Source organism: Bombina bombina, chromosome 5 (genome assembly GCF_027579735.1).
Source record: "Bombina bombina isolate aBomBom1 chromosome 5, aBomBom1.pri, whole genome shotgun sequence".
Lineage (NCBI taxonomy): Eukaryota > Metazoa > Chordata > Amphibia > Anura > Bombinatoridae > Bombina > Bombina bombina.
In genome coordinates this window covers 46,032,492-46,060,437 of record NC_069503.1, presented here as the reverse complement: position 1 = coordinate 46,060,437, position 27,946 = coordinate 46,032,492, and the positions used below count along the sequence as shown (strand labels likewise).

General features: G+C 39.4%; 1 protein-coding gene across 1 annotated transcript in view; it reads left to right on the top strand.

Moving 5' to 3' along the window:
* LOC128661280 (zinc finger protein 585B-like) overlaps positions 1-27,946 on the top strand; it is a 111,128-nt gene that overhangs the window by 23,986 nt on the left and 59,196 nt on the right. The window contains exon 3 of the mRNA XM_053715554.1: positions 13,397-13,484. Within this exon, the coding sequence (XP_053571529.1) occupies positions 13,397-13,484 (88 nt within the window). The remainder of the gene's footprint in view (positions 1-13,396; positions 13,485-27,946) is intronic.

Genomic DNA, 27,946 nt, shown 5'->3' with positions numbered 1-27,946 from the left:
CTCAGCTGATTACGTCCACGCTCTGCTCCGACCTCTTCAAAGTACTAGTTCAAACTAACACCTCTCAGTTCAGGAGGCAGATGACTGTCCCTTGCCTTCCCGCTGCAGATGACTGTCTCCAGTGTCTCTCTTCCCGCCAGTAAACTTCAGTGGATGCGGATGGACTGCAACTAACAGGGCCGTGACGTCATTACGACACCTGACCACGCTGATTGGCTCTGCGGCTGCTTAGAGAGCAGCCTCTATTATGAGCAATATTGTCCATGGGCTAGAGTTTTAAGCACTAAGCTCCACTGGGTGGCAGAGTCCTAGCGGCTCATTTGCTCTAATACATCCATATTGCGCAACGGGAGGGGAGCGGAACGGCTCACAGCCTCCCTTTCCTTGTGCAATATGGATGCTGAACTAATTGCTGTCACTTGTTAAGTTTTATTTGCAGATGGTTGCGTTAACGGTGGCGGGGGTAGGGGGGTTGGGTTGGGTGGGTTACTTTTGATTAAAAAAATATTTAAAAAAGTAAAAAAATATATAAATATTTTTTAAAGATTATGAATAAAGAAGTGTAATTACACACATAGGACAGGTGAGGCGCTGCCTCACCTGCCTCCTATGACTGCACGTCACTGCTCGGCTCGGAGAGTCTCTGAGCTATCTGCCTTACAATATGATTCTCCTTATCTGATTTTTCATGCAGATAAGGTAGTTCTGCGTACCAAACCTGGGTTTTTACCTAAGGTGGTTTCTAACAAGAATATCAATCAAGAGATTGTTGTTCCATCATTGTGTCCTAATCCTTCTTCAAAGAAGGAACGTCTTTTACATAATCTGGACGTAGTCCGTGCCTTGAAGTTTTACTTACAAGCTACTAAGGATTTTCATCAAACATCTTCCCTGTTTGTCGTTTACTCTGGACAGAGGAGAGGTCAAAAAGCTTCGGCAACCTCTCTGTCCTTTTGGCTTCGGAGCGTAATGCGCCTAGCCTATGAGACTGCTGGACAGCAGCCCCCTGAAAGGATTACAGCTCATTCTACTAGAGCTGTGGCTTCCACCTGGGCCTTCAAAAATGAGGCCTCTGTCGAACAGATTTGCAAGGCTGCGACTTGGTCTTCCCTTCACACTTTTTCAAAATTTTACAAATTTGATACTTTTGCTTCTTCGGAGGCTGTTTTTGGGAGAAAGGTTCTTCAGGCAGTGGTTCCTTCCGCTTAATCCTGCCTTGTCCCTCCTATCATCCGTTTACTTTAGCTTTGGTATTGGTATCCCACAAGTAATGGATGATCCGTGGACTGGATACACTTAACAAGAGAAAACATAATTTATGCTTACCTGATAAATTTATTTCTCTTGTAGTGTATCCAGTCCACGGCCCGCCCTGTCCTTTTAAGGCAGGTCTAAATTTTAATTAAACTACAGTCACCACTGCACCCTATGGTTTCTCCTTTCTCTGTTTGTTTTCATTCGAATGACTGGATATGACAGTTAGGGGAGGAGCTATATAGCAGCTCTGCTGTGGGTGATCCTCTTGCAACTTCCTGTTGGGAAGGAGAATATCCCACAAGTAATGGATGATCCGTGGACTGGATACACTACAAGAGAAATAAATTTATCAGGTAAGCATAAATTATGTTTTATTTAATTAGACACAATGGGCTAGATTACAAGTGGAGTGCTAATGTATTGAGCGCTCAAAAATGGGAAAAATTACGAGTGACTGATTTCCATCTTAATATGAGGAGAGTCCACGGCTTCATTCCTTACTTGTGGGAAATACAGAACCTGGCCATCAGGAGGAGGCAAAGACACCCCAGTCAAAGGCTTAAATACCTCCCCCACTCCCATCATCCCCAGTCATTCTTTGCCTTTCGTCACAGGAGGATTGCAGAGAAGTGTCGGAAGATTCAAAGTAGTCTCTTATGGAGGGTAGTACTCTTCGAAATGGGACTGAAGTTTTAAGTAGTCTTGTCAGCCTCTCAGTGAGAGCACTGATGAAAGTTAGGGTCTGAAGATGCAGGGAGAGTCTTTCTGCGAACCCATCCAGACTCGTATTAACAGCTCCTTATGCAATCAGTGTTGACGCGTTTCACTGCCTGCTTCTATCACTCAAGTCCATGTCAGGAGCGATGCTATAAGACTATTAAACTTGAGAGGCCGTGTTCCTGTTCCACAGCATAGATTCTGGTAAGATTATTTTTATTTTTTATACATGTAATGATAACGCAAGAAGACAGGTTCACAGTGTGACTCCTTTTTATCTGTATGGAATCAAGGGTTAATATCTCCGGAAGGGTATTATTGAACAGGGGAAGATTTATCACATAATTATCTTTATTATGTTTATGCTGCGGCATGTGTGAGATGAGGCTCAAGCAGTGGTTGGAACGTACAGGTTTTTCCTTTGGTTGGGAGCTGTGCAGCTGTTAGTTTTGGCGTGCTTTTTTCCTATAGCAGGGGCGGTCCTCCATTGCACACCATGTGACCAGATGTGGTCTTACTGGTTTCCTCTTTCCTGACCATGCAGTTTACCGGAGACAAAGCGGTTTCTCTGTGGGGCCTGGGTCATAGGAGGTGGTGAGTGCCCCAGCCATTGGGGGTATAAAGGTGCCATTTATATTTTTCCTATAGTCCAACTTACAAGCTATGGAGGACTCTGATACATTAGAGGGTACTCCCTCTTTAACAAAGACTAATACCTGTTTATATTGCGAGGAGGCTACGGTATACCCACCTGCTCAATTATGTTCAATATGCCTTGATAAAGTAATTATGTCTAAAAAGACCAATATGTTTAGTACCACTGAGCCGTCCACCTCTGAGGGGTCTCTGTCCCGTGAGGTACACACTCTACAGTCATCTCCTGTTACACATGCAGCTTCCCATAGCACTCTTAATCCTCCTTCGGGACTTTACTGAAAACAAAATTTTAGCTATTTTAGAGGTTCCAGAGCCTAAATTGCCTGAGGAACCTTGTATTCGGTACGCAGAGTTTCTGAGATGGCTGCCTTGCAATGTGAGCCTCCTTACCTAGTATTTCATGCTGATAAGGCTGTTCTTTGTACTGGGTTAGGTTTTCTTCCTAAGGTTGTTTCTGATCGTAACATCAATCAGGAGATTGTGGTGCCTTCTTTGTGTCCTAACCCTTATTCTTCAGAAGAAGAAAGTTTACTTTATAATCTGGCTGTGCCAAAAGTTCTATTTTCAAGCTTCAAAATATTTTAGACAAACTTATTCTTTGTTTGTGATCTATTCTGGGAAGCGTAGGGGGCAGAAGGCCTCTTCCACTTCCTTGTCTTTTTGGTTGAGGAGCATTATTCGCTTAGCTTATGAATCAGCTGGACATAAGCCTCCTCAGAGGATTACGGCTCATTCAACTAGGGCTGTGCCTTCAAGAATGAGGCTTCTATGGAGCATATTTGTAGGGTGGCTACCTGGTCCTCCTTACATATTTTTCAAAGTTTTACAAATTTGACGTTTTTGCTTTGGCTGAAGCAGCTTTTGGGAGAAAGGTTTTGCAGGCTGTGGTGCCCTCAGAATAGGGTCCACCTTTTTTACCCTCCCGTTTTCATTCAGTGTCCTCTAGAGCTTGGGTATTTGTTTCCCACAAGTAAGGAATGAAGCCGTGGACTCTTCTCATATTAAGATGAAAAACATAAATTATGCTTACCAGATAATTTCCTTTCCATCTGTTTGAGGAGAGTCCATGGCCCCTGCCCGTTTCTTCGTTTGGGAGGACCTACATTTTTTGTTCTTCTGGCACCATTTATACCCTGATATTTCTCCTACTGTTCCTTGTTCCCTCGGCAGAATAACTGGGAGATGAGGGGAGTGGGGGATGTATTTAAGCCTTTGGCTGGGGTGTCTTTGCCTCCTCCTGGTGGCCAGGTTCTGTATTTCCCACAAGTAAGGAATGAAGCCACAAACTCTCCTCATACAGATGGAAAGGAAATGATCTGGTAAGCATATTTTATGGGTTTTTTTTACCATGAGCTCATGGTAGCAATTAGCGCTTATAAAATTAACAAGAGAAAAGATCTCTGGTTAATTTTCTAAATGTCCACCAAATGCCCCTAAATGTAAGTGTTACTTTTCTTTAATAAAAAAATTTGGATTTATTAAAAACAAACAAAAATAACTGCAGTTTTTGGGGGCTAAAGTTGCTGGCTGTGCGGTGTTAAAAAAGACAGCACTGAAAGTGCCTTTACATTGTGGTCTATGGGAACTGTGTCTTCCCTGTAAATATGAATGTGTGTATGTGTGTGTGTGTATATATATGTATATGTGTGTGTGTTTTATATGTGTGCATATACACATATTAACAAAAAATACAGTATATAAGTATATATATTTATATTTGCGGCCATTGCTGCGTCGCTTACCCCCTGCGCTGCGCTAGTTCTCATGAGAATGAGGCTCCCATTGGAGCCTATAAAAACACTCTCTTATGAGTGCAATGCTTCCCTGCAATGCGAATGCGAGGATGTTTTCACATTACACCTCACCTGTAATACCAGCACACATTTGAGTGCATTGGTATTACAAATAGGAGCGCAAATGTACAACTATCATACACACTAAACACATCGCTCACACGTAACACTCATTGAACACAACAGCACTGAAGTTTCCATAGTGTGACTGCTTAGGACCACTTCCCTTAATTATCATTAAGGATGGGGATACATATTATCTCATGGAATGTGGGAGGGATTGCATCACCCATTAAGAGAAAGGCTATATTGAAATATTTGAAATCTAGAAAGGCAGATATAGTGATTCTTGAGGAAACACATCTAAGACCTAATGAACATTTGAAGCTTAAACAGGGATGGGTGGGAGAAGTTATATACACTAAGTATGACAGTAGTCGGGCAAGGGGGGTAGCGGTCCTCTTTCGTAAGAATTTAAACTACACTGTGACTCAAACTATACTGGACAGTGGACCCCCAAGGAAGATTTGTTTTACTCAGACTTGTATTAGATGGAATCCCAATGATACTGGGTGGGGTATATGGGTCTTACACACATAAAAATGTCTTCTGGAGCGATCTTAGGGTTCGCCTACTTCAAATGTCAGATTGGGAGGGGATTACAACCTCACTCCACAGACTCCTGCAGATAGATTTCAAAACCCATTACACGCATAATAGGAACCTGAATGCTAAAAAAGACACTAATCTGCTCTGTAAATTTTGGAATGCTCTCCTCCTCACTGATGTTTGGAGGGATAGGAATCCGGAGGCCAGGAGTTACACTTGTGTCACACCCGCAAAAGACACTCTATCACGCATTGATTACTTCCTGGTCTCGGGGTATTTGAACTCCAGGATCAAGGATGCAGGAATAGATAATCCAGTTATTTCAGATCATGCCCCAATCACATTGAAGCTTTAGGCGGGTCCCTCTGGGCATCCAAGCACTAGATGGTCTTTCCCCAGATACCTTATACATGATGACAACTTTAGGAAACATCTTATAGGCGAGTGGCTAGCTTACACCACAATAAATCAGGAACACAAGAGCAACTCTGTTCTGTTTTGGGAAGCTGCCAAGGTGATACTTAGAGGCACTACGATCACTTATGTCATTAACTTCAGGAAAAAAAAGAAAATCATGGAAGACTTATTACTAAAACAATTACTGAATGCAAGAAATCGATATTTGCGCAACCCAATGGCTGCAAACAGACTTAAGTATCGAGATACCAAAGCACACAGAGACACCTATCTTACCCAAAATGCAGCGAGAGGCTTAACAATGACACATGCTAGGTTCTACCAGCATAGAAATAAGATGGGTAGGATGTTAGCCAAGCTGACAAAACTGACTAGAGGCTAATACATTACCGGGCCATTAAACACAACAATATTGTACATACATACACCGCAGACATACAGCGGGTATTTAGTCAATACTACTCAGAACTTTACACCACCCAGGAGACAGATTCAACACTTAGAGACAAGTTCTGGGAGGGTATATCTTTAAGAAAAAAACGGAGTGATGGTGTGAGACTGTGAGTGCTACCTATGTGGTTATATACTTAAGTCCCTGATTGGTCTAGATAATCTCAAAATCCAGACGAAAAAGTAAAAACAAAGATTGGGACAAGCGCTATGAAGAGAGCCAACCAATGAAATTATGAAGGGGATATATAATTATATATAAAAAAAATATAAAAAAAATATATAAGTAAAGGGAAACCAAAATATAGAATTAGGGCATTTAATATATTTCCGCAATAGGCAAACAGAATATAAGAACAATATATAAAAACAATATATAAAAGTTTAAAAATAACTAATCAAATTGTAACAATGCCGGCATCAAATCTAAAATAACATATAGCTGATATTAACTAAAATCAATAACACTTAGGAGATCAAATTACTGACAAAGCAGCAAGCAGGCATAAAGATAATAAAAAAGAGAGCATAAAACATAGCTTGTTAAGAATAACAATAAGGCGACATATAAAAAGAAAGCTGCAAAAGAAAACAATACTTAAACTACTTATGTCCAGAAGTATGTAATATTCTGCTGTGCACAGACTGAGGTTTGAAAACCCTGGAACTGGAGAATATGCAAAGGAACAAACCCGGTGAAGTGTCCGTGGGAGAAAGCCGTGAGAGAGAGCCGTTGGTTGTGACGTCGCGTCACCTGACTAAAACAAGTAATCCAATGGTTACCAGAGGAAATATTTCGTATCCGTCTGTGTAATTATCACCGAAGAAACTTTGTATCACTTTGTAGATTCAGCTTTGTGGCAAAGATTATGATAGCGGATCTTCTTTGTTTAGTTTCCTTTATGGTTTTAAAGTGAATTGATATGTCCACAGCAATCTTGTTATGCAAAGTCTGTTAACACAGGGGCATTCAGGGATTAATCATATGGTTTGTTAGGATAGATTAAAACAAACAATGAACCCAAGTAGTAAGCTTAAAACAGAGAACAAGCACACAGGAATTATTCATATGTCTAACTCAAACGTGGAATATAGAGATAGAGATGAACCTGTATATGTGCAATAAAATTAAGCATGGAATCGAACACACTGATATTCAGCGGGTAAAATCAGAGTCTATGCACACAGGAATTATTCATATGTCTAACTCAAATAAGTATTATAGAGATAGAGATGCACCTGTATATGTGCAAACAACAACAGTGAGTGGGGTCCACTATAGTAAGCAAGTTCTACGTGTTTCGGCAGACTAAACTGCCTTTATCAAGATCATCTCCCTTTATCTCCCCCTAATTTAAAATAATGTTGTATTCTGCCCGGAATCAACTTCACCCAGCAGTGATTCTAACCTTCTCCCAGCTGATGAATGGCAAAAACCACGAAACAGTCTGTCCTGGGATGGTTATGAATCACTGCACTAACCCTAGCTAAGTTTATAAGCTGTGTGAACAGCGATACTTTGGCGTAAAGGGAACCTGCTGAAAAGCAGACTGAAGTAAAAAGGTGTGTCATTGTGTACTTAATTTGCATATCTTACCCAGAATCCTTTGCTGCATTGGAAACAATGTAATTCAGAGGTTTTCTGTGGGAAAACAAGCCTCTGGGACTGTCTAGATTTGTTAATGAACTACACAATGAGTTATTTTATATGTATATATAAATATATATAGATATAGATATATATAGATAGATAGGTGTGGATAATACAGTTTATAACCAGACAATTATTTTATTTGTTGCATTGAATAACTGAATACTTAGTATTCTTTCGACTGCAGGAAAATAAGCACCTGAGTTCTCTGAGTTTGCTTTCATACTTATATTTTTTTTACTAGAAAAGATTAAATATATAAATTACCTTTCTTATAAAAAAAGGCCCATTTACAACTATTTGTTTGTTACATTGAATAAGGGGCTACTTACTATTACACTGAATAAGGGGCTACTTACTATTACACTGAATAAAGGGGCTACTTACTATTACACTGAATAAAGGGGCTACTTACTATTACACTGAATAAGGGGCTACTTACTATTACACTGAATAAGGGGCTACTTACTATTACACTGAATAAGGGGCTACTTACTATTACACTGAATAAGGGGCTACTTACTATTACACTGAATAAGGGGCTACTTACTATTACACTGAATAAGGGGCTACTTACTATTACACTGAATAAGGGACTACTTACTATTACACTGAATAAGGGGCTACTTACTATTACACTGAATAAGGGGCTACTTACTATTACACTGAATAAGAGGCTACTTACTATTACACTGAAAAAGGGGCTACTTACTATTACACTGAATAAGGGGCTACGTACTATTTTTGGTTTTTGGGCTAATAGAGTTCTCATATAACAGGTATATAATAAAAAAAATTGGAACTTGCCTTCACATCTTCCTCCCTATCTTTTTTGAAAGGCTAATTATATAAAGTGCATACTTTCTGTGTTTGTTACCTTAAAACTATAATAGTAGGCATTTTTGAGATTGTATGGTCTAATAATTTGTTAGCAGAAGAGGTTCTGTTTTAAAAAGCCTCATTTATTGGGAGTCTTTATATAAATTCTATTCAATTCTATAGCTGATTTTGCAAGATAGAATATAGAGCTGAGCTTGGTTAGAGCTATCTGAATTTAGTTTGCACTGGATTGCCTTCTCCACAGGGATTTTTCTCTTATAGTCACAGCTCTTGTTTTGTACACGTTTTTTTTTTTATTTCTCACACTATAACAAATACTAGTTTCACTTAAAGGGACAGTCAAGTCCAAAATAAACTTGCATGATTCAGATAGAGAATGTAATTTTTTACAACTTTCCAATTTACTTTTATCACCAATTTTGCTTTGTTCTCTTGGTATTCTTAGTTGTAAGCTAAACCTAGGAGGTTCATATGCTAATTTTAGACCTTGAAGGCCGCCTCTAATCTGACAGTTTTTCACCACTAGAGGGCATTAGTTCATGTGTTTCATATAGATAACATTGAGCTCACGCACGTGAAGTTACCTAGGAGTGAGCACTGATTGGCTAAAATGCAAGTCTGTCAAAAGAACTGAAATAAGGGGGCAGTTTGCAGAGGCTTAGAAACAAGGTAATCACAGAGGTAAAAAGTATATTAATATAACTGAGATAAGGAGCAGTCTGTAGAGGCTTAGATACAAGGTAATCACAGAGGTAAAAACTATATTAATATAACTGTGTTGGTTATGCAAAACTGGGGAATGGGTAATAAAGGGATTATTTATCTTTTTAAACAACAAAAATTCTGGTGTTGACTGTCCCTTTAAGGAATGTAACGATTTCCTCTATTTCCTTTTTTTTTTCATCACAATATTATATGTCTAACTTAGGCACTCTATACTAGTCCACATATATGGAAAGATATCTTTCACCCAAAGAACTAGCAATGCCAGCTAAAAGCAAGAACAGGAAGCCTAGGAATAGTCTTGAACCTAGCTCTGTTGTCAGAATCGAGGTTAATAGTATTAGTATCAGCAACTCTGATATTGCTGAGATTTCAAAGCAAGTGGTGTAGGTACTACACCCTCAATTTGATCAATTTAAAAACAAGCTGTCTTCAATATCCATTGATATGAAAATGTTTACCTTTTGACTATCTGAGGCTGAGACTGGAATCTCGGATATTGAAGACTCCTCGATTAAGCAAGACCAAACTACACAGGTACATACAAATAAAATACGTGAACTTAGTGATAAACTTGAAGATTTAGAAGACATGTCACGCCAGAATAAATTAAAAGTGGTCGGTCTTCCAGAGAGTCCTGCTTACCAGGATATCAAATTACATTTCAGGAGTTATATCCCAGGGAACGTTTTAATATTTTAAAAATAAACGTTTGAAAATGTTCAATTACTTTATGCAATATATATGGACCTAATAATGCTGATGAGAACTTCTGGGTAAAACTGAAAAAGAAACTGTTTGAATATGCAAACTCTAACTTAATTGTTGCGGGCGATTTTAACATGGTGTTCAGTAATATTGATAGATTCCAAACAATGAGTATCAATCCTAGGATTGATGGAATGTACACCTGTGTAGCACTCTTTCCCTATTTTACAATGGCAAGAGTTGGACAAGGTATAGTAGTCTAGAATAGGAGGAGTAAGTGTGGATGAATTAAAATATAACCTTTATTGGTAAATTTAAAAAAAGCAACAACAAACACAATCTACATACATACTAAGTTAAAAATTGCAGGATTGGGTCTGATTAAATTATATCTGTTTTCACAGAAAATTTGGGTGGTTGTGATGTGTATATAGAGAAAAACTTGGATCAATAGTCCAATTTCTCGTTGTGGTATTCTTAGTACTTATATGCTGTTAGATATTGGTAACACTGGAGTGGTATCGGTAAAGCTATTATGCTTCGATATTTACTCTGTTTTGAGTCTGATATTGATACTCGGCTATAAAAGAATAGCCTTTGGTTAACTTGATTTTGTTATTGCACTTATTTTGATAGGTGTAATATTATTTCTAACACGTGATTCGTGTAATTAATGTTGTAACAAAGTGCTTGTAAAACGTTTCAATTGTACCCCATTGTTTGGAAGTTTATTTGTATATTAAATGTGTACAATATCTGATTGATAGTTAACTGTATAGAATAGTTATTTGTTACACTTTTTGTCTAGTTTCTGCTATAGTTAGCACAGTATTTGTGTTGGCTGCATGAGCACGAGTTTCTATCAATTGTGCACTTGTTTTGCTAACCTTTGATGTTAGATGTAATAACTTTCTTGAATGACTTTATTATTTTTGGTTTTTATTGTAATATTTCACCTAAGTGACTTGTAATTCTGTTATCATCTTTATTCACCTCAATATTTTTATTGAGATTGTATTTTGTTTATTTCATTTTCAGAGTCATAACAATTATATGAATTTGATACAGAGCTGCTGCAGAGTAGCTGCTATTCGTTAATTTAGCTTGGCTTAGCTTATATTAAAAATAGGCTAGTTGGTATATGTTACCGGGCTAAAAGTTAGATATTTGAAAGACTAAGTGCTGATCTCAAACTCACAATTTGCGGTATTATATATATATTTTGATACTTCAAATTTCTTAACCGTACGTTTGGATCAACACTGGGCTTCTAATATATATGCCGGTTCTATTTTCTAAAGTTATAATAGCTCAGCTTATGCTAAAAAATAGGATGCGTAATATTTATTGTGGAATTGTACAGCAAATATTATGCAATAAATACTGGGCTCTTGCTGTAACTGTCAGTTCAGTTCCACTTATCAAGTTAGCTTGGCTTAGCTTGTACCGAAAAATAACAAGTTGATAGGTGTTACCACTCTAGTTTTTAAGCGTTTTGGCAAGCTGAGTGCTGATCTAAAGCTGACAATTTGCGGTATTGGGTCTGCCTTTGAGTTCCGTATTTTTTAACCGCTTGTCTGCAGTCAACACTGAGTACTCGCTCTAAATGCCGGTTCTATGTCTAATACAGTTAATTTAAATCAATATTGTGCACAACCACAATTTTTATGCTATAAAGACCACCATTCCTGCTAAATAAAAAATGCTACACGGCATTCAACAAACATTCCAAACAATGACTAGTCATGGGGTAAGAACAAGTAAAAAAAACTACTAGACTTCTAAAAAAAATGTTGTAGTACACTTAAGATTAAGAAGTAAAACAAGTGCATAGAGGACAGCGCCAGTTACTTGAGAATGTATACAGGCTCAACTTCATAAGAGAACAATTGCCTAAATTAAAGGGACATAATACTCATATGCAAAATCACTTGAAACTGATGCAGTATAACTGTAAAAAGCTGACAGGAAAATATCTCTATGTAAAAAAGGAAGATATTTTACCTCACAATTTCCTCAGCTCAGCAGAGTAAGTTCTGTGTAAAAAGTTATAACTCAGCTGCTGCTCAGATGAAGGTAAAAAAAAAGAAAAAAAAGAAATGAACACTGAACAGCAGCCAATCAACATCAACAGTGCTGAGGTCATGGACTCTTTTACTGTGATCTCATGAGATTTCATTGTAAACTTCCTTACACTGAATAGGGAAATAAGATGAGAGTGCACAAGGCTCAACCCCTTAGCTGTCCTGGGACAGACATACTATTTTGCTGCTTAGAAGTCCTTTACAATGGGATGTGGCTACTGAGGAACTTTTGAGGTAAAATATCTTTCATTTTTACATAGAGATGTTCAGGTGATATTTTCTAGTCAGCTATTTACAGCTATGCTGCATCCCTTTCAAGTGTTTCAACATTTGAGTATTATGGCCCTTTAATTGTTCAGAACATGTGTGACAAATGGGGAAGTGAAGAAGTGTCTATAAATAAGGCTTAAATATACTGCAGAGAATGGTGTAGTGTAAGTAGAAAAAGGGGGAAAATATATAAAGATATAGAGACAGTGAATCTGTTATAATAAGAATAAGTGTGGTACAAATAACTTATAAAGCAGTGTTGCAACAACTATTGCAATAAATGTGGCTATGATTCATAGATTAATATAGCTTATAAGGCAATGATGCAACAAATATTGCAACAAATGTGGCTATGATTCATAAATTAAAACAGGAGGTGAGTATCACTAATATTAGCTATTTCCTCAACAAGCTATACTGTTGTTTTATGAGATGTTCCCTGAACAGCCTGTAGGCTGAAACGCGTAGACATCTGTTGTGAATTGACATACCAGCCCGAGTAACTGTTTAACACGGTGAGCACATTTCTAATTTTAGCTTTTTTTCTACGATCGCTTTTGTGCAGTATTTTCTGTTCTTTCATTACAGGTCTCACCACTATTTATCTTCCCTCGGACCTTTACACTTGGATATAGTCCGGATCTTACTATTATTTTTTACTCAACCAGACCAAAGACACCATTTTTGGATATTATGGATATTCTCTATGGACATTGTAATTTTCCCCCTTTTTTGAACATAAGAACCCCTTTTTTGGGATTTTATCTGTTATATCATATCCCTATTTTCTGGGGACTCGCATATTAACTTGCACATTTTGTATGATTGGCCAATCATTTCTACCCAAACGACTTGCAGTCGTGTTTGCACTATTTGTAAATCTGTATAAATTGTATTTGTCGCTCTGACTATTAGGCGTATTTAAGTCGGTTTTAATTCATTAAATATTCTCTCTTCACTTGCATATTTGCTTCCTGTTTTCTACACAGGTAAACATTTACACTCTGTCATTATATGTTTAGTCACTCATAGTTTAAATTTCACCGTATCTTAGAATAATCCCTTCCCCCTGTTTTCAACTCATTCTCTCAACGCCCACCGAGGTTGTGTATCACATAGGGAATACCATTAATTAATGCACATAGCTAATATTAGTGATATATTTTTCTCATGTGAATCCAAACAGCATAAATCTTTCTCTCGTATTGATTTTTTTTTAGCTTCAGATAAAGTTTTTGGACTTAATCCAAAAACGCAGATTGGGGATTTTGCTGTATCAGATCATGCACTTATCTCATTGGATCTGATGTGGGGTGATATGAACTATGAACCTTCTAAGAGTTATAGTTATTCCCGTTTCTTATTTAACAATGTTGACTTTAAAAAATGGCTTATTGCTATATGGCAATTATATATGGCAATTCATATTGTGATAAAAAAAGAGATATTTTAGGAAACGGCTAAAGCTGTTATTAGAGGGGAAATTAAAAAATATACTGTTAGACTGAGGAAAAAATATCATGCTAAGGTAGTTGAACTATTGAACTATCTCAAAAACAAATATAATACTTACCTAACCTCTCCCAACCAACTAAATTGGAATCAATATATTAAGGCTAAGCAGGAATGGGAAATTATTAATACATAGAAATCCTGAATTCAGGAGCTTAGATCCAGAGCTACATTTTATAGGTATGGTAATAAGATTGGGAAGTTTTTGGCTAAATGTGTTAAAATTCAGGATTCCCATAAGCGCATAAAGGCAATCAACAGAGACGGAGTTAGATTAACTAACATTGATTCAATTAATTTGGAATTCTTTAAATATTTTAAGCAATTGTACTCTGCCCCAGAAATAAACAACTATAATACATGTAAGTTTTGGCAGAAAATTTCTCTGCCTACATTGACTCCTGAAGCTTTAAGACATATTAAACGCGCCTATCTCAGAACATGAAATTAATCAGGCAATAGATAGACTTAAACTAGATAAAGCCCCGGGCCCTGATCAACTACCTGGTTACATAAAATGATATAAAATTCTCAAAACTGAAATAACTCCTACCTTGTTGAATCTCTTTAATGACTATTTTTCTAATGGTAAGACCCCATCCTCTTACTTTTCTGCTTCTACAATTACGCTGATACCTAAAAAGGGCAAGGACCCAAAGTTAATGGACTTGTATCATCCAATTTCCCTACTAAACTCGGATTACAAATTAATGACAGCTATTTTAGCACACAGACTTAAAAATACTCTTGGCCCTCTGGTGCATGTGGACCGGGTCGGCTTTATGACACACAGAAACCCCTCTGCTAATATCCATAAAATGATTTTGTTACTAGACTTCTATTCAACTTCTAACAAGAAGAATAAGACTAAATCTTTACAGGATCTTGCTATACTTTCTGTTGAAGCTCAAAACGCATTTGATTCAATCACATGAGACCATTTATTTTTTACTATGAGTCAATTTGGGTTTACAGATACATTTTTAAATTGTATTAGGTCTATATATGCAGAAGCTTCTTCCACTATATTTATAAATGGATCTCTTACAGACTCTTTTCCTGCGGCTAAGGGGATGCATCAGGGTTGTCCGATTTCCCCACTACTCTTTAACTTAGCTATTGAACCTTTGGCTATATTTCTTAGGAAAGCATTAAAGGGGATACCTCTTGGTGGTAAACGACTTAAATTGTTGCTATATGCAGATGACCTGTTGTTACACAAATAGAGATACCTCTGATTTTAGATTTAGTCTCAGAATTTAACTTCTTTTCTGCCTAGAAAATCAATGCCTCTAAATCAGAATTACTTTGGATCAAGAGACCAACACAGGGTGGCTTTCCTCTCCCTTTTAAAATTGCTGTAGAATATATTACGTATCTTGGTATAAAAATTGGCATAAAATCTTCTAGCTCATGTAAACTAAACTACCCCCCCCCCCTATTTGTGAACATTAAACAAGATCTGATGAACTGGGCTAATTTAAAGTAAAAAATATACAAAATATAAAGCGCTATAATCTGAAAGACTTCCTAAGCCACTCTCCAACTATCTCCCCAAGATAGTAAATATGACCAAACAGATAATAAAATTGAGAGGCCGCTAAGAGCTAAGGTACCTAACACACCTAATCCAGGATGAAAAATATACAGAGCAATATTTGTGAAAATAATAATTTTTACTCAGTGAAATAAATATCTTACAAGGGATGTCTCCCAGGTTAAAGGCACAGTACAGCAGACATAAAAATACAATTTAATAAGAAGTAAAATTATATATTACAAGGAATACCACCCTGATGGGAAAGAGAGAGGATTGCGCAAAAAAAATAAAAAAGTAAAAAGGTCATAAAAAATCGTTAAAAACAATATTCGGCAGATGGATCTTGCGCTCTGTTCATAAGGTATGTTTGCAAATGATATCTCGCCAGTTATACTTTAGAATATATTATCACTTATCAGATCCAATACGATAGAAATGTACTTAGAATGTCACAAGTATTACCGTCACTCTGCAACTTTAACACAAAAGAGCTTTCGGTAAATCTATTCATGTATCATTGTCCGTATTAACAGCAAACAGAAAGTCTCGTTGTTCAGATACTATGTATCCGCTTCTCACCTTGTGATCAAAAAATATAACTGTAACTCACACAGTGTTGCAGCAGCTATGATCAATTTGCCACTGATGCTGGTTTAATTTTCGTTTGGTTGACCCCTGGAGGAAAAGACACGCTGCTCCTTGCGTTTATCTGACCTGCTTAATCCCGGCTCCTAGCTTCTAAGGCAAGAACATGCCACTCCTTGCGTGTATGTAAACGGCTGGATCCCAGCTACTAGCCTCCGAAAGGAAAGACACACCGCTCCCTCCGAAAGGAAAGACACACCGCTTTTTCAAGCCTTGAAAAAGCCCAGATACACGGGTGAAACGCGTAGAAGTAAGAAGTTGCTCGTTTGCTAAGAACTCACTTCACTAGGTACCTAGTATTTTACCCCCGCATATATTACGCTAAGAGCGGGTGTTCGCTAAATTATCTCCTCTGCCTGAGCCGGGATACAGCTGGTTACACACACGTAGGGACCGGTGTGTCTTTCCTTTCGGGGGCTAGCAGCTGGGATCCAGCCGGTTACTTACACGCAAGGAGTGGCGTGTTCTTGCCTTAGAAGCTAGGAGCCGGGATCCAGCAGGTCACATACACGCAAGGAGCGGCGTGTCTTTTCCTCCAGGGGTCAACCAAACGAAAATCAGACCGGCATCAGTGGCAAATTGATCATAGCTGCTGCAACACTGTGTGAGTTACAGTTATATTTCTTGATCACAAGGTGAGAAGCGGATACATAGTATCTGAACAACGAGACTTTCTGTTTGCTGTTAATACGGACAATGATATATGAATAGATTTACCGAAAGCTCTTTTGTGTTAAAGTTGCAGAGTGACGGTAATACTTGTGACATTCTAAGTACATTTCTATCGTATTGGCTCTGATAAGTGATAATATATGCTAAAGTATAACTGGCGAGATATCATTTGCAAACATACCTTATGAACAGAGCGCAAGATCCATCTGCCGAATATTGTTTTTAACGATTTTTTATGACCTTTTTACTTTTTTTATTTTTTTTTGCGCAATCCTCTCTTTTTCCCATCAGGGTGGTATTCCTTGTAATATATAATTTTACTTCTTATTAAATTGTATTTTTATGTCTGCTGTACTGTGCCTTTAACCAGGGAGACGTCCCTTGTAAGATATTTATTTCACTGAGTAAAAATTATTATTTTCTCAAATATTGCTCTGTATATTTTTCATCCTGGATTAGGTGTGTTAGGTACCTTAGCTCTTAGCGCCCTCTCAATTTTATTATCTAATTTAAAGTCAATTTAATAAAGATGATTGTCCTTCCCAAGCTTTTATATCTAATGCAGAATATTCCTATTCTTTTAACCAAAAAAGATATATATTTCTCCAACATAGGTGTGTCCGGTCCACGGCGTCATCCTTACTTGTGGGATATTCTCCTCCCCAACAGGAAATGGCAAAGAGCCCAGCAAAGCTGGTCACATGATCCCTCCTAGGCTCCGCCTTCCCCAGTCATTCTCTTTGCCGTTGCACAGGCAACATCTCCACGGAGATGGCTCAGAGTTTTTTGGTGTTTAAATGTAGTTTTTATTCTTCAATCAAGAGTTTGAAATTTTAAAATAGTGCTGGTATGTACTATTTACTCTGAAACAGAAAAGAGATGAAGATTTCTGTTTGTAAGAGGAAAATGATTTTAGCAACCGTTACTAAAATCGATGGCTGTTTCCACACAGGACTGTTGAGAGGAATTAACTTCAGTTGGGGGAAACAGTGAGCAGACTTTGGCTGCTTGAGGTATGACACATTTCTAACAAGACTTGGTAATGCTGGAAGCTGTCATTTTCCCTATGGGATCCGGTAAGCCATTTTCTTAATTTTCAATATAAGAATACAAGGGCTTCACAAGGGCTTTAAAGACTGGTAGACATTTTTCTGGGCCAAAACGATTACTATATAAGCATGTTTAATGGTTTTTAACTTAGGAGAGTTATTTTAATCTTGGCAAATTGTTAAAAAAACGGACAGGCACTGTATTGGACACCTTTTTCACTGGGGGCCTTTTCTAGTCATAGGCAGAGCCTCATTTTCGCGCCACTAATGCGCAGTTGTTTTTGAGAAGCAAGGCATGCAGATGCATGTGTGAGGAGCTCAGATCCACTGAAAAAGCTTATTGAAGGCGTCATTTGGTATCGTATTCCCCTCTGGGCTTGGTTGGGTCTCAGCAAAGCAGATACCAGGGACTGTATAGGGGTTAAATGTAAAAACGGCTCCGGTTCCGTTATTTTAAGAGTTAAAGCTTTCAAATTTGGTGTGCAATACTTTTAAGGCTTTATGACACTGTGGTGAAATTTTGGTGAATTTTGAACATTTCCTTCATACTTTTGCGTATATTCAGTAAAAAAGTATGTTCAGTTTAAAATTTAAAGAGACAGTAACGGTTTTATTTTAAAACGTTTTTTGTGCTTTGTTACCAAGTTTATGCCTATTAACATGTCTGAACTATCAGATAGATGATGTTCTGTATGTTCGGAAGCCAAGGTTCCTATCCATTTAAATATATGTGATAAATGTGACAAACAAAGTAGGGACAATGATACCACTGATAATAATATTGCCCAAAACGATTCCTTAAGTGAGGGGAGTAAGCATGGTACTGCATCATCCCCTTCTATGTCTACACCAGTCTTGCCCACTCAGGAGGCCCCTAGTACATCTAGTGCGCCAATCCTCCTTACTATGCAACAATTAACGGCTGTAATGGATAATTCTATTAAAAACATTTTAGCCAAAATGCCCACTTATCAGCGAAAGCGTGACTGCTCTGTTTTAGATACTGAAGAGCATGAGGACGCTGATGATAATGGTTCTGACATGCCCTTACACCAGGCTGAAGGGGCTAGGGAGGTTTTGTCTGAGGGAGAAATTTCAGATTCAGGAAAAATTTCTCAACAAGCTGAACCTGATGTTATTACATTTAAATTTAAATTGGAACATCTCCGCGCTCTGCTTAAGGAGGTGTTATCTACTCTGGATGATTGTGACAATTTGGTCATTCCAGAGAAATTATGTAAAATGGACAGGTTCCTAGAGGTCCCGGTGCCCCCCGAAGCTTTTCCTATACCCAAGCGGGTGGCGGACATTGTAAATAAAGAATGGGAAAGGCCCGGCATACCTTTTGTCCCTCCCCCTATATTTAAGAAATTATTTCCTATGGTCGACCCCAGGAAGGACTTATGGCAGACAGTCCCCAAGGTCGAGGGGGCGGTTTCTACTCTAAACAAACGCACCACTATCCCTATAGAAGATAGTTGTGCTTTTAAAGATCCTATGGACAAAAAATTAGAGGGTTTGCTTAAAAAGATGTTTGTTCAGCAAGGTTACCTTCTACAACCAATTTCATGCATTGTTCCTGTCACTACAGCAGCGTGTTTCTGGTTCGAGGAACTAGAAAAGTCGCTCAATCAAGCATCCTCTTATGAGGAGGTTATGGGCAGAGTTCAAGCACTTAAGTTGGCTAACTCTTTTACCTTAGACGCCACTTTGCAATTAGCTAGATTAGCGGTGAAAAATTCAGGGTTTGCTATTGTGGCGCGCAGAGCGCTTTGGCTAAAGTCTTGGTCAGCGGATGCGTCCTCCAAGAACAAATTGCTTAACATACCTTTCAAGGGGAAAACGCTGTTTGGCCCTGACTTGAAAGAGATTATTTCAGATATCACTGGGGGTAAGGGCCACGCCCTTCCTCAGGATAGGTCTTTTAAGGCTAAAAATAAACCAAATTTTCGTCCCTTTCGCAGAAACGGACCAGCCTCAAGTTCTACATCCTCTAAGCAAGAGGGTAATACTTCTCAAACCAAGCCAGCCTGGAGGCCAATGCAAGGCTGGAACAAAGGTAAGCAGGCCAAGAAACCTGCCACTGCTACCAAGACAGCATGAGATGTTGGCCCCCGATCCGGGACTGGATCTGGTGGGGGGCAGACTTTCTCTCTTCGCTCAGGCTTGGGCAAGAGATGTTCTGGATCCTTGGGCGCTAGAAATAGTCTCCCAAGGTTATCTTCTGGAATTCAAGGAGCTACCCCCAAGGGGAAGGTTCCACAGGTCTCAATTGTCTTCAGACCACATAAAAAGACAGGCATTCTTACATTGTGTAGAAGACCTGTTAAAAATGGGAGTGATTCATCCTGTTCCATTAGGAGAACAAGGGATGGGATTCTACTCCAATCTGTTCATAGTTCCCAAAAAAGAGGGAACATTCAGACCAATCTTAGATCTCAAGATCCTAAACAAATTTCTCAAGGTTCCATCGTTCAAAATGGAAACCATTCGGACTATTCTTCCTACCATCCAGGAAGGTCAATTCATGACCACGGTGGATTTAAAGGATGCGTATCTACATATTCCTATCCACAAGGAACATCATCGGTTCCTAAGGTTCGCCTTTCTGGACAAGCATTACCAGTTTGTGGCACTTCCATTCGGATTAGCCACTGCTCCAAGAATTTTCACAAAGGTACTAGGGTCCCTTCTAGCGGTGCTAAGACCAAGGGGCATTGCAGTAGTACCTTACTTGGACGACATACTGATTCAAGCGTCGTCTCTACCACAAGCAAAGGCTCATACGGACATTGTCCTGGCCTTTCTCAGATCTCACGGGTGGAAAGTGAACGTAGAAAAAAGTTCTCTATCTCCGTCAACAAGAGTTCCCTTCTTGGGAACAATAATAGACTCCTTAGAAATGAGGATTTTTCTGACAGAGGCCAGAAAATCAAAACTTCTAAGCTCTTGTCAAGTACTTCATTCTGTTCTTCTTCCTTCCATAGCGCAGTGCATGGAAGTAATAGGTTTGATGGTCGCGGCAATGGACATAGTTCCTTTTGCGCGAATTCATCTAAGACCATTACAACTGTGCATGCTCAGTCAGTGGAATGGGGATTATACAGACTTGTCTCCGACGATACAAGTAGATCAGAGGACCAGAGATTCACTCCGTTGGTGGCTGACCCTGGACAACCTGTCACAAGGGATGAGCTTCCGCAGACCAGAGTGGGTCATTGTCACGACCGACGCCAGTCTGGTGGGCTGGGGCGCGGTCTGGGAACCCCTGAAAGCTCAGGGTCTTTGGTCTCGGGAAGAATCTCTTCTCCCGATAAATATTCTGGAACTGAGAGCGATATTCAATGCTCTCAAGGCTTGGCCTCAGCTAGCAAAGGCCAAATTCATACGGTTTCAATCAGACAACATGACGACTGTTGCGTATATCAACCATCAGGGGGGAACAAGGAGTTCCCTGGCGATGGAAGAAGTGACCAAAATAATTCAATGGGCGGAGACTCACTCCTGCCACTTGTCTGCAATCCACATCCCAGGAGTGGAAAATTGGGAAGCGGATTTTCTGAGTCGTCAGACATTTCATCCGGGGGAGTGGGAACTCCATCCGGAAATCTTTGCCCAAATAATTCATTTGTGGGGCATTCCAGACATGGATCTGATGGCGTCTCGTCAGAACTTCAAGGTTCCTTGCTACGGGTCCAGATCCAGGGATCCCAAGGCGACTCTAGTGGATGCACTAGTAGCACCTTGGAGCTTCAACCTAGCTTATGTGTTCCCACCGTTTCCTCTCATTCCCAGGCTGGTAGCCAGGATCAAACAGGAGAGGGTATCGGTGATCTTGATAGCTCCTGCGTGGCCACGCAGGACTTGGTATGCAGATCTGGTGAATATGTCATCGGCTCCACCATGGAAGCTACCTTTGAGACAGGACCTTCTTGTTCAAGGTCCGTTCGAACATCCGAATCTGGCCTCACTCCAACTGACTGCTTGGAGATTGAACGCTTGATTTTATCAAAGCGAGGGTTCTCAGATTCTGTCATTGATACTCTTGTTCAGGCTAGAAAGCCTGTAACTAGAAAAATCTACCATAAAATATGGAAAAAATATATCTGTTGGTGTGAATCTAAAGGATTCCCATGGAACAAGATAAAAATTCCTAAGATTCTATCCTTTCTTCAAGAAGGTTTGGAGAAAGGATTATCTGCAAGTTCTTTGAAGGGACAGATTTCTGCTTTATCTGTTTTACTTCACAAAAAGCTGGCGGCTGTGCCAGATGTTCAAGCTTTTGTTCAGGCTCTGGTTAGAATCAAGCCTGTTTTCAAACCTTTGACTCCTCCTTGGAGTCTCAATTTAGTTCTTTCAGTTCTTCAGGGGGTTCCGTTTGAACCCCTACATTCCGTTGATATCAAGTTATTATCTTGGAAAGTTTTGTTTTTGGTTGCAATTTCTTCTGCTAGAAGAGTTTCAGAGTTATCTGCTCTGCAGTGTTCTCCTCCTTATCTGGTGTTCCATGCAGATAAGGTGGTTTTGCGTACTAAACCTGGTTTTCTTCCGAAAGTTGTTTCTAACAAAAATATTAACCAGGAGATAGTCGTGCCTTCTTTGTGTCCGAATCCAGTTTCAAAGAAGGAACGTTTGTTGCACAATTTGGATGTAGTTCGTGCTCTAAAATTCTATTTAGAGGCTACAAAGGATTTCAGACAAAGATCTTCCTTGTTTGTTGTTTATTCTGGTAAAAGGAGAGGTCAAAAGGCAACTTCTACCTCTCTCTCTTTTTGGCTTAAAAGCATCATCAGATTGGCTTATGAGACTGCCGGACGGCAGCCTCCTGAAAGAATCACAGCTCATTCCACTAGGGCCGTGGCTTCCACATGGGCCTTCAAGAACGAGGCTTCTGTTGATCAGATATGTAAGGCAGCGACTTGGTCTTCACTGCACACTTTTACCAAATTTTACTAATTTGATACTTTTGCTTCTTCTGAGGCTATTTTTGGGAGAAAGGTTTTGCAAGCCGTGGTGCCTTCCATCTAGGTGACCTGATTTGCTCCCTCCCATCATCCGTGTCCTAAAGCTTTGGTATTGGTTCCCACAAGTAAGGATGACGCCGTGGACCGGACACACCTATGTTGGAGAAAACAGAATTTATGTTTAACTGATAAATTACTTTCTCCAACGGTGTTTCCGGTCCACGGCCCGCCCTGGTTTTTTAATCAGGTCTGATGATTTATTTTCTCTAACTACAGTCACCACGGTATCATATGATTTCTCCTATGCAAATATTCCTCCTTTACGTCGGTCGAATGACTGGGGAAGGCGGAGCCTAAGAGGGATCATGTGACCAGCTTTGCTGGGCTCTTTGGCATTTCCTGTTGGGGAGGAGAATATCCCACAAGTAAGGATGACGCCGTGGACCGGACACACCGTTGGAGAAAGTAATTTATCAGGTAAACATAAATTCTGTTATTTTTTTTTTATTGTTTTAATGTATAAAGACATATAACATACAAGTTTCTATATAAAAAAGAAAACAAGCAAAGAATTAGCATAGACACAAAACATATGACCTGATCTTATAGTCTTGTTAAACAAAGAATAATAGCATTTTCCTGGGGGGGGGGGAAGAAGGGTAACAGGAGGAGGGAGATTCTCTCCGTCTTTCGCCCCCCTCCCCTCCTCTCCCTTACCCTAGTTTAACTTAATATTTATAATTTGTTCTATATAATATACAAAATCATTTCTCCTGGGAGCGAACAAAGGCCTTACAAATCCTACAGAACTTTTCCCCTGGAGTCCCTCCTAATTTAAGCTTCTCTGGGATCCCCTTTGTTCAGAAATAGCAGACATTTATGGCTTTTGTTTTGCTTTTTGGTAATTAGAAGGCTGCTAAATGCTGCTGCGCATCACACGTGTATTATGCCCAGCAGTGCAGGGGTTAATTAGATAGCTTGTAGGGAGCTTGCATGGTTAATTTTAGCTTTAGTGTAGAGATCAGCCTCCCACCTGAGAGATCCCACCCCCTAATCCCTCCCAAACATTTCTCTTCCCTCCCTACCCCACAATTGTCCCCGCCAACTTAAGTACTGGCAGAAAGTCTGCCAGCACTAAAATAAAAGGCTTTTTTTTTCTATGAACCCCCAACCTCTCTGATCCCCCCAAACAGCTCTATAACTCTTGCCCACATCCTATTTGCTGCCATCTTGGGTACTGGCAGTTGTCTGCCAGTACCCAATTTGCCTCCCCAAAATGTTTTTTTTTATTTTTTTTTATGTAATTACTTTTTTTCTGTAGTGTAGCTGCCCCCCCTAATACCCTCCTCCCTCTCCCCCTCCCAGGTCCTTTTGACAATATTTACCCCCCTCCCTCTCCCATTCATTAATTCATTGGTGGCAGTGGCTGTTACGCGATTGCGCACACACATGCGCGCGCACGCGTGCTCCCTGCAGGCCCCCACTCACTCCCGGCACCCAGCGTGCACATTGCACATTCAGGAACCGGATGCCGGGTAGCGATGGGTCGCCCACCCGCCTCCCTGCAGCTGCTCCCACGCACCAACGATCGGGCCCATCGCTACCGGTGCAGAGAGGGCCACAGAGTGGCTCTCTCAGCATCGGTTTTGGAAAAAAGGTATTGCAATGATGCCTCAATGTCGAGGCATCACAGCAATACCTTGAAAGTGGCTGGAAGCAATCAGGATCGCTTCCAGCCACTTTAAACCCTGATGTCGTACAGGGTACGTCGTTGATCTTTAAAGACCAGGTTGTGTGCGACGTACCCTGTACGACATGCGTCGTTAAATGGTTAATGTACACTACTGTTACACCAGATATGAGTTGCACTGGGGTGACACTGTGCCCTGGCAGGCCCTGAAACGCACACGTGTGAAGGAAACTGACTGCTATTATTTCACAGTCAAAAAAGTGTTTTTTTTTTTTTTTATGTACACTACTGTTACACCAGATATGAGTTGCACTGGTGTGACACTGTGCCCTGGCAGGCCCTGAAACGCACACATGTGAAGGAAACTGACTGCTATTATTTCACAGTCAAAAAAGTGTTTTTTTAAATGTACACTACTGTTACACCAGATATAAGTGGTGGCACTGGGCAAGTGGGCACAGTATACGCTGTGAGCCTGACACACACGCTGGCAGACAGGCAACTGCAATTAGATTACACAGGAAAAAAAAAAAAGCAGACTGATGTTCTAGCCCTAAAAAGGGCTTTTTGGGGTGCTGTCCTTACAGCAGAAATCAGATGAGTCCTTCAGGACTGTAGTGGACACTGAATACACTAGCCTAGCTATCGATTTCCCTATTAAATCAGTAGCAGCTACACTGTCCCTCCTCTCACTAAGAATGCAGCTTCCGTATGAATCTAAAATGGATGCTGTCCAGGAGGTGGGAGGGTCTGGGAGGGAGGGTCTGCTGCTGATTGGCTGGAATGTGTCTGCTGACTGTGAGGTACAGGGTCAAAGTTTACTCAATGATGACGAATAGGGGGCGGACCGAACATCGCATATGTTCGCCCGCTGCGGCGAACACAAACAAGCTATGTTTGCCGTGAACTGTTCGCCGGCAAACTATTCAGGACATCTCTATGTGTAACTGTTATGTGCTAGTGTTAATAATAAATATTGTGTAACTTTTATGTGCTAGTGTTAATAATATATATTGTGTAACGGTTATGTGCTAGTGTTAATAATGTATATTGTGTAGCTGTTATGTGCTAGTGTTAATAATATATATTGTGTAACTGTTATGTGCTAGTGTTAATAATATATATTGTCTAGCTGTTTTGTGCTAGTGTTAAAAATATATATTGTGTAATTGTTATGTGCTAGTGTTAATAATATATATTGTGTAACTGTTATGTGCTAGTGTTAATAATATATATTGTGTAACTGTTATGTGCTAGTGTTAATAATAAATATTGTGTAACTTTTATGTGCTAGTGTTAATAATATATATTGTGTAACGGTTATGTGCTAGTGTTAATAATGTATATTGTGTAGCTGTTATGTGCTAGTGTTAATAATATATATTGTGTAACTGTTATGTGCTAGTGTTAATAATATATATTGTCTAGCTGTTTTGTGCTAGTGTTAATAATATATATTGTGTAGCTGTTATGTGCTAGTGTTAATAATATATATTGTGTAATTGTTATGTGCTAGTGTTAATAATATATATTGTGTAACTGTTATGTGCTAGTGTTAATAATATATATTATGTAGCTGTTATGTGCTAGTGTTAATAATATATATTGTGTAACTGTTATGTGCTAGTGTTAATAATATATATTGTGTAGCTGTTATGCGCTAGTATTAATAATATATATTGTGTAACTGTTATGTGCTAGTGTTAATAATATATATTGTGTAGCTGTTATGTGCTAGTGTTAATAATATATATTGTGTAGCTGTTATGTGCTAGTGTTAGTAATATATATTGTGTAACTGTTATATGCTGGTGTTAATAATATATATTGTGTAACTGTTATATGCTGGTGTAAATAATATATATTATGTGGCTGTTATGTGCTAGTGTTAATAATATATATTGTGTATCTGGTATGTGCTAGTGCTAGTGTTCATAATATATATTGTATAACTGTTATGTGCTGTGGTGTGAATCTAAAGGATTCCCATGGAACAAGATAAAAATTCCTAAGATTCTATCCTTTCTTCAAGAAGGTTTGGAGAAAGGATTATCTGCAAGTTCTTTGAAGGGACAGATTTCTGCTTTATCTGTTTTACTTCACAAAAAGCTGGCGGCTGTGCCAGATGTTCAAGCTTTTGTTCAGGCTCTGGTTAGAATCAAGCCTGTTTACAAACCTTTGACTCCTCCTTGGAGTCTCAATTTAGTTCTTTCAGTTCTTCAGGGGGTTCCGTTTGAACCCCTACATTCCGTTGATATCAAGTTATTATCTTGGAAAGTTTTGTTTTTGGTTGCAATTTCTTCTGCTAGAAGAGTTTCAGAGTTATCTGCTCTGCAGTGTTCTCCTCCTTATCTGGTGTTCCATGCAGATAAGGTGGTTTTGCGTACTAAACCTGGTTTTCTTCCGAAAGTTGTTTCTAACAAAAATATTAACCAGGAGATAGTCGTGCCTTCTTTGTGTCCGAATCCAGTTTCAAAGAAGGAACGTTTGTTGCACAATTTGGATGTAGTTCGTGCTCTAAAATTCTATTTAGAGGCTACAAAGGATTTCAGACAAACATCTTCCTTGTTTGTTGTTTATTCTGGTAAAAGGAGAGGTCAAAAGGCAACTTCTACCTCTCTCTCTTTTTGGCTTAAAAGCATCATCAGATTGGCTTATGAGACTGCCGGACGGCAGCCTCCTGAAAGAATCACAGCTCATTCCACTAGGGCCGTGGCTTCCACATGGGCCTTCAAGAACGAGGTTTCTGTTAATCAGATATGTAAGGCAGCGACTTGGTCTTCACTGCACACTTTTACCAAATTTTACTAATTTGATACTTTTGCTTCTTCTGAGGCTATTTTTGGGAGAAAGGTTTTGCAAGCCGTGGTGCCTTCCATCTAGGTGACCTGATTTGCTCCCTCCCATCATCCGTGTCCTAAAGCTTTGGTATTGGTTCCCACAAGTAAGGATGACGCCGTGGACCGGACACACCTATGTTGGAGAAAACAGAATTTATGTTTACCTGATAAATTACTTTCTCCAACGGTGTTTCCGGTCCACGGCCCGCCCTGGTTTTTTAATCAGGTCTGATGATTTATTTTCTCTAACTACAGTCACCACGGTATCATATGATTTCTCCTATGCAAATATTCCTCCTTTACGTCGGTCGAATGACTGGGGAAGGCGGAGCCTAGGAGGGATCATGTGACCAGCTTTGCTGGGCTCTTTGGCATTTCCTGTTGGGGAGGAGAATATCCCACAAGTAAGGATGACGCCGTGGACCGGACACACCGTTGGAGAAAGTAATTTATCAGGTAAACATAAATTCTGTTATTTTTTTTTTATTGTTTTAATGTATAAAGACATATAACATACAAGTTTCTATATAAAAAAGAAAACAAGCAAAGAATTAGCATAGACACAAAACATATGACCTGATCTTATAGTCTTGTTAAACAAAGAATAATAGCATTTTCCTGGGGGGGGGGGGGGAAGAAGGGTAACAGGAGGAGGGAGATTCTCTCCGTCTTTCGCCCCCCTCCCCTCCTCTCCCTTACCCTAGTTTAACTTAATATTTATAATTTGTTCTATATAATATACAAAATCATTTCTCCTGGGAGCGAACAAAGGCCTTACAAATCCTACAGAACTTTTCCCCTGGAGTCCCTCCTAATTTAAGCTTCTCTGGGATCCCCTTTGTTCAGAAATAGCAGACA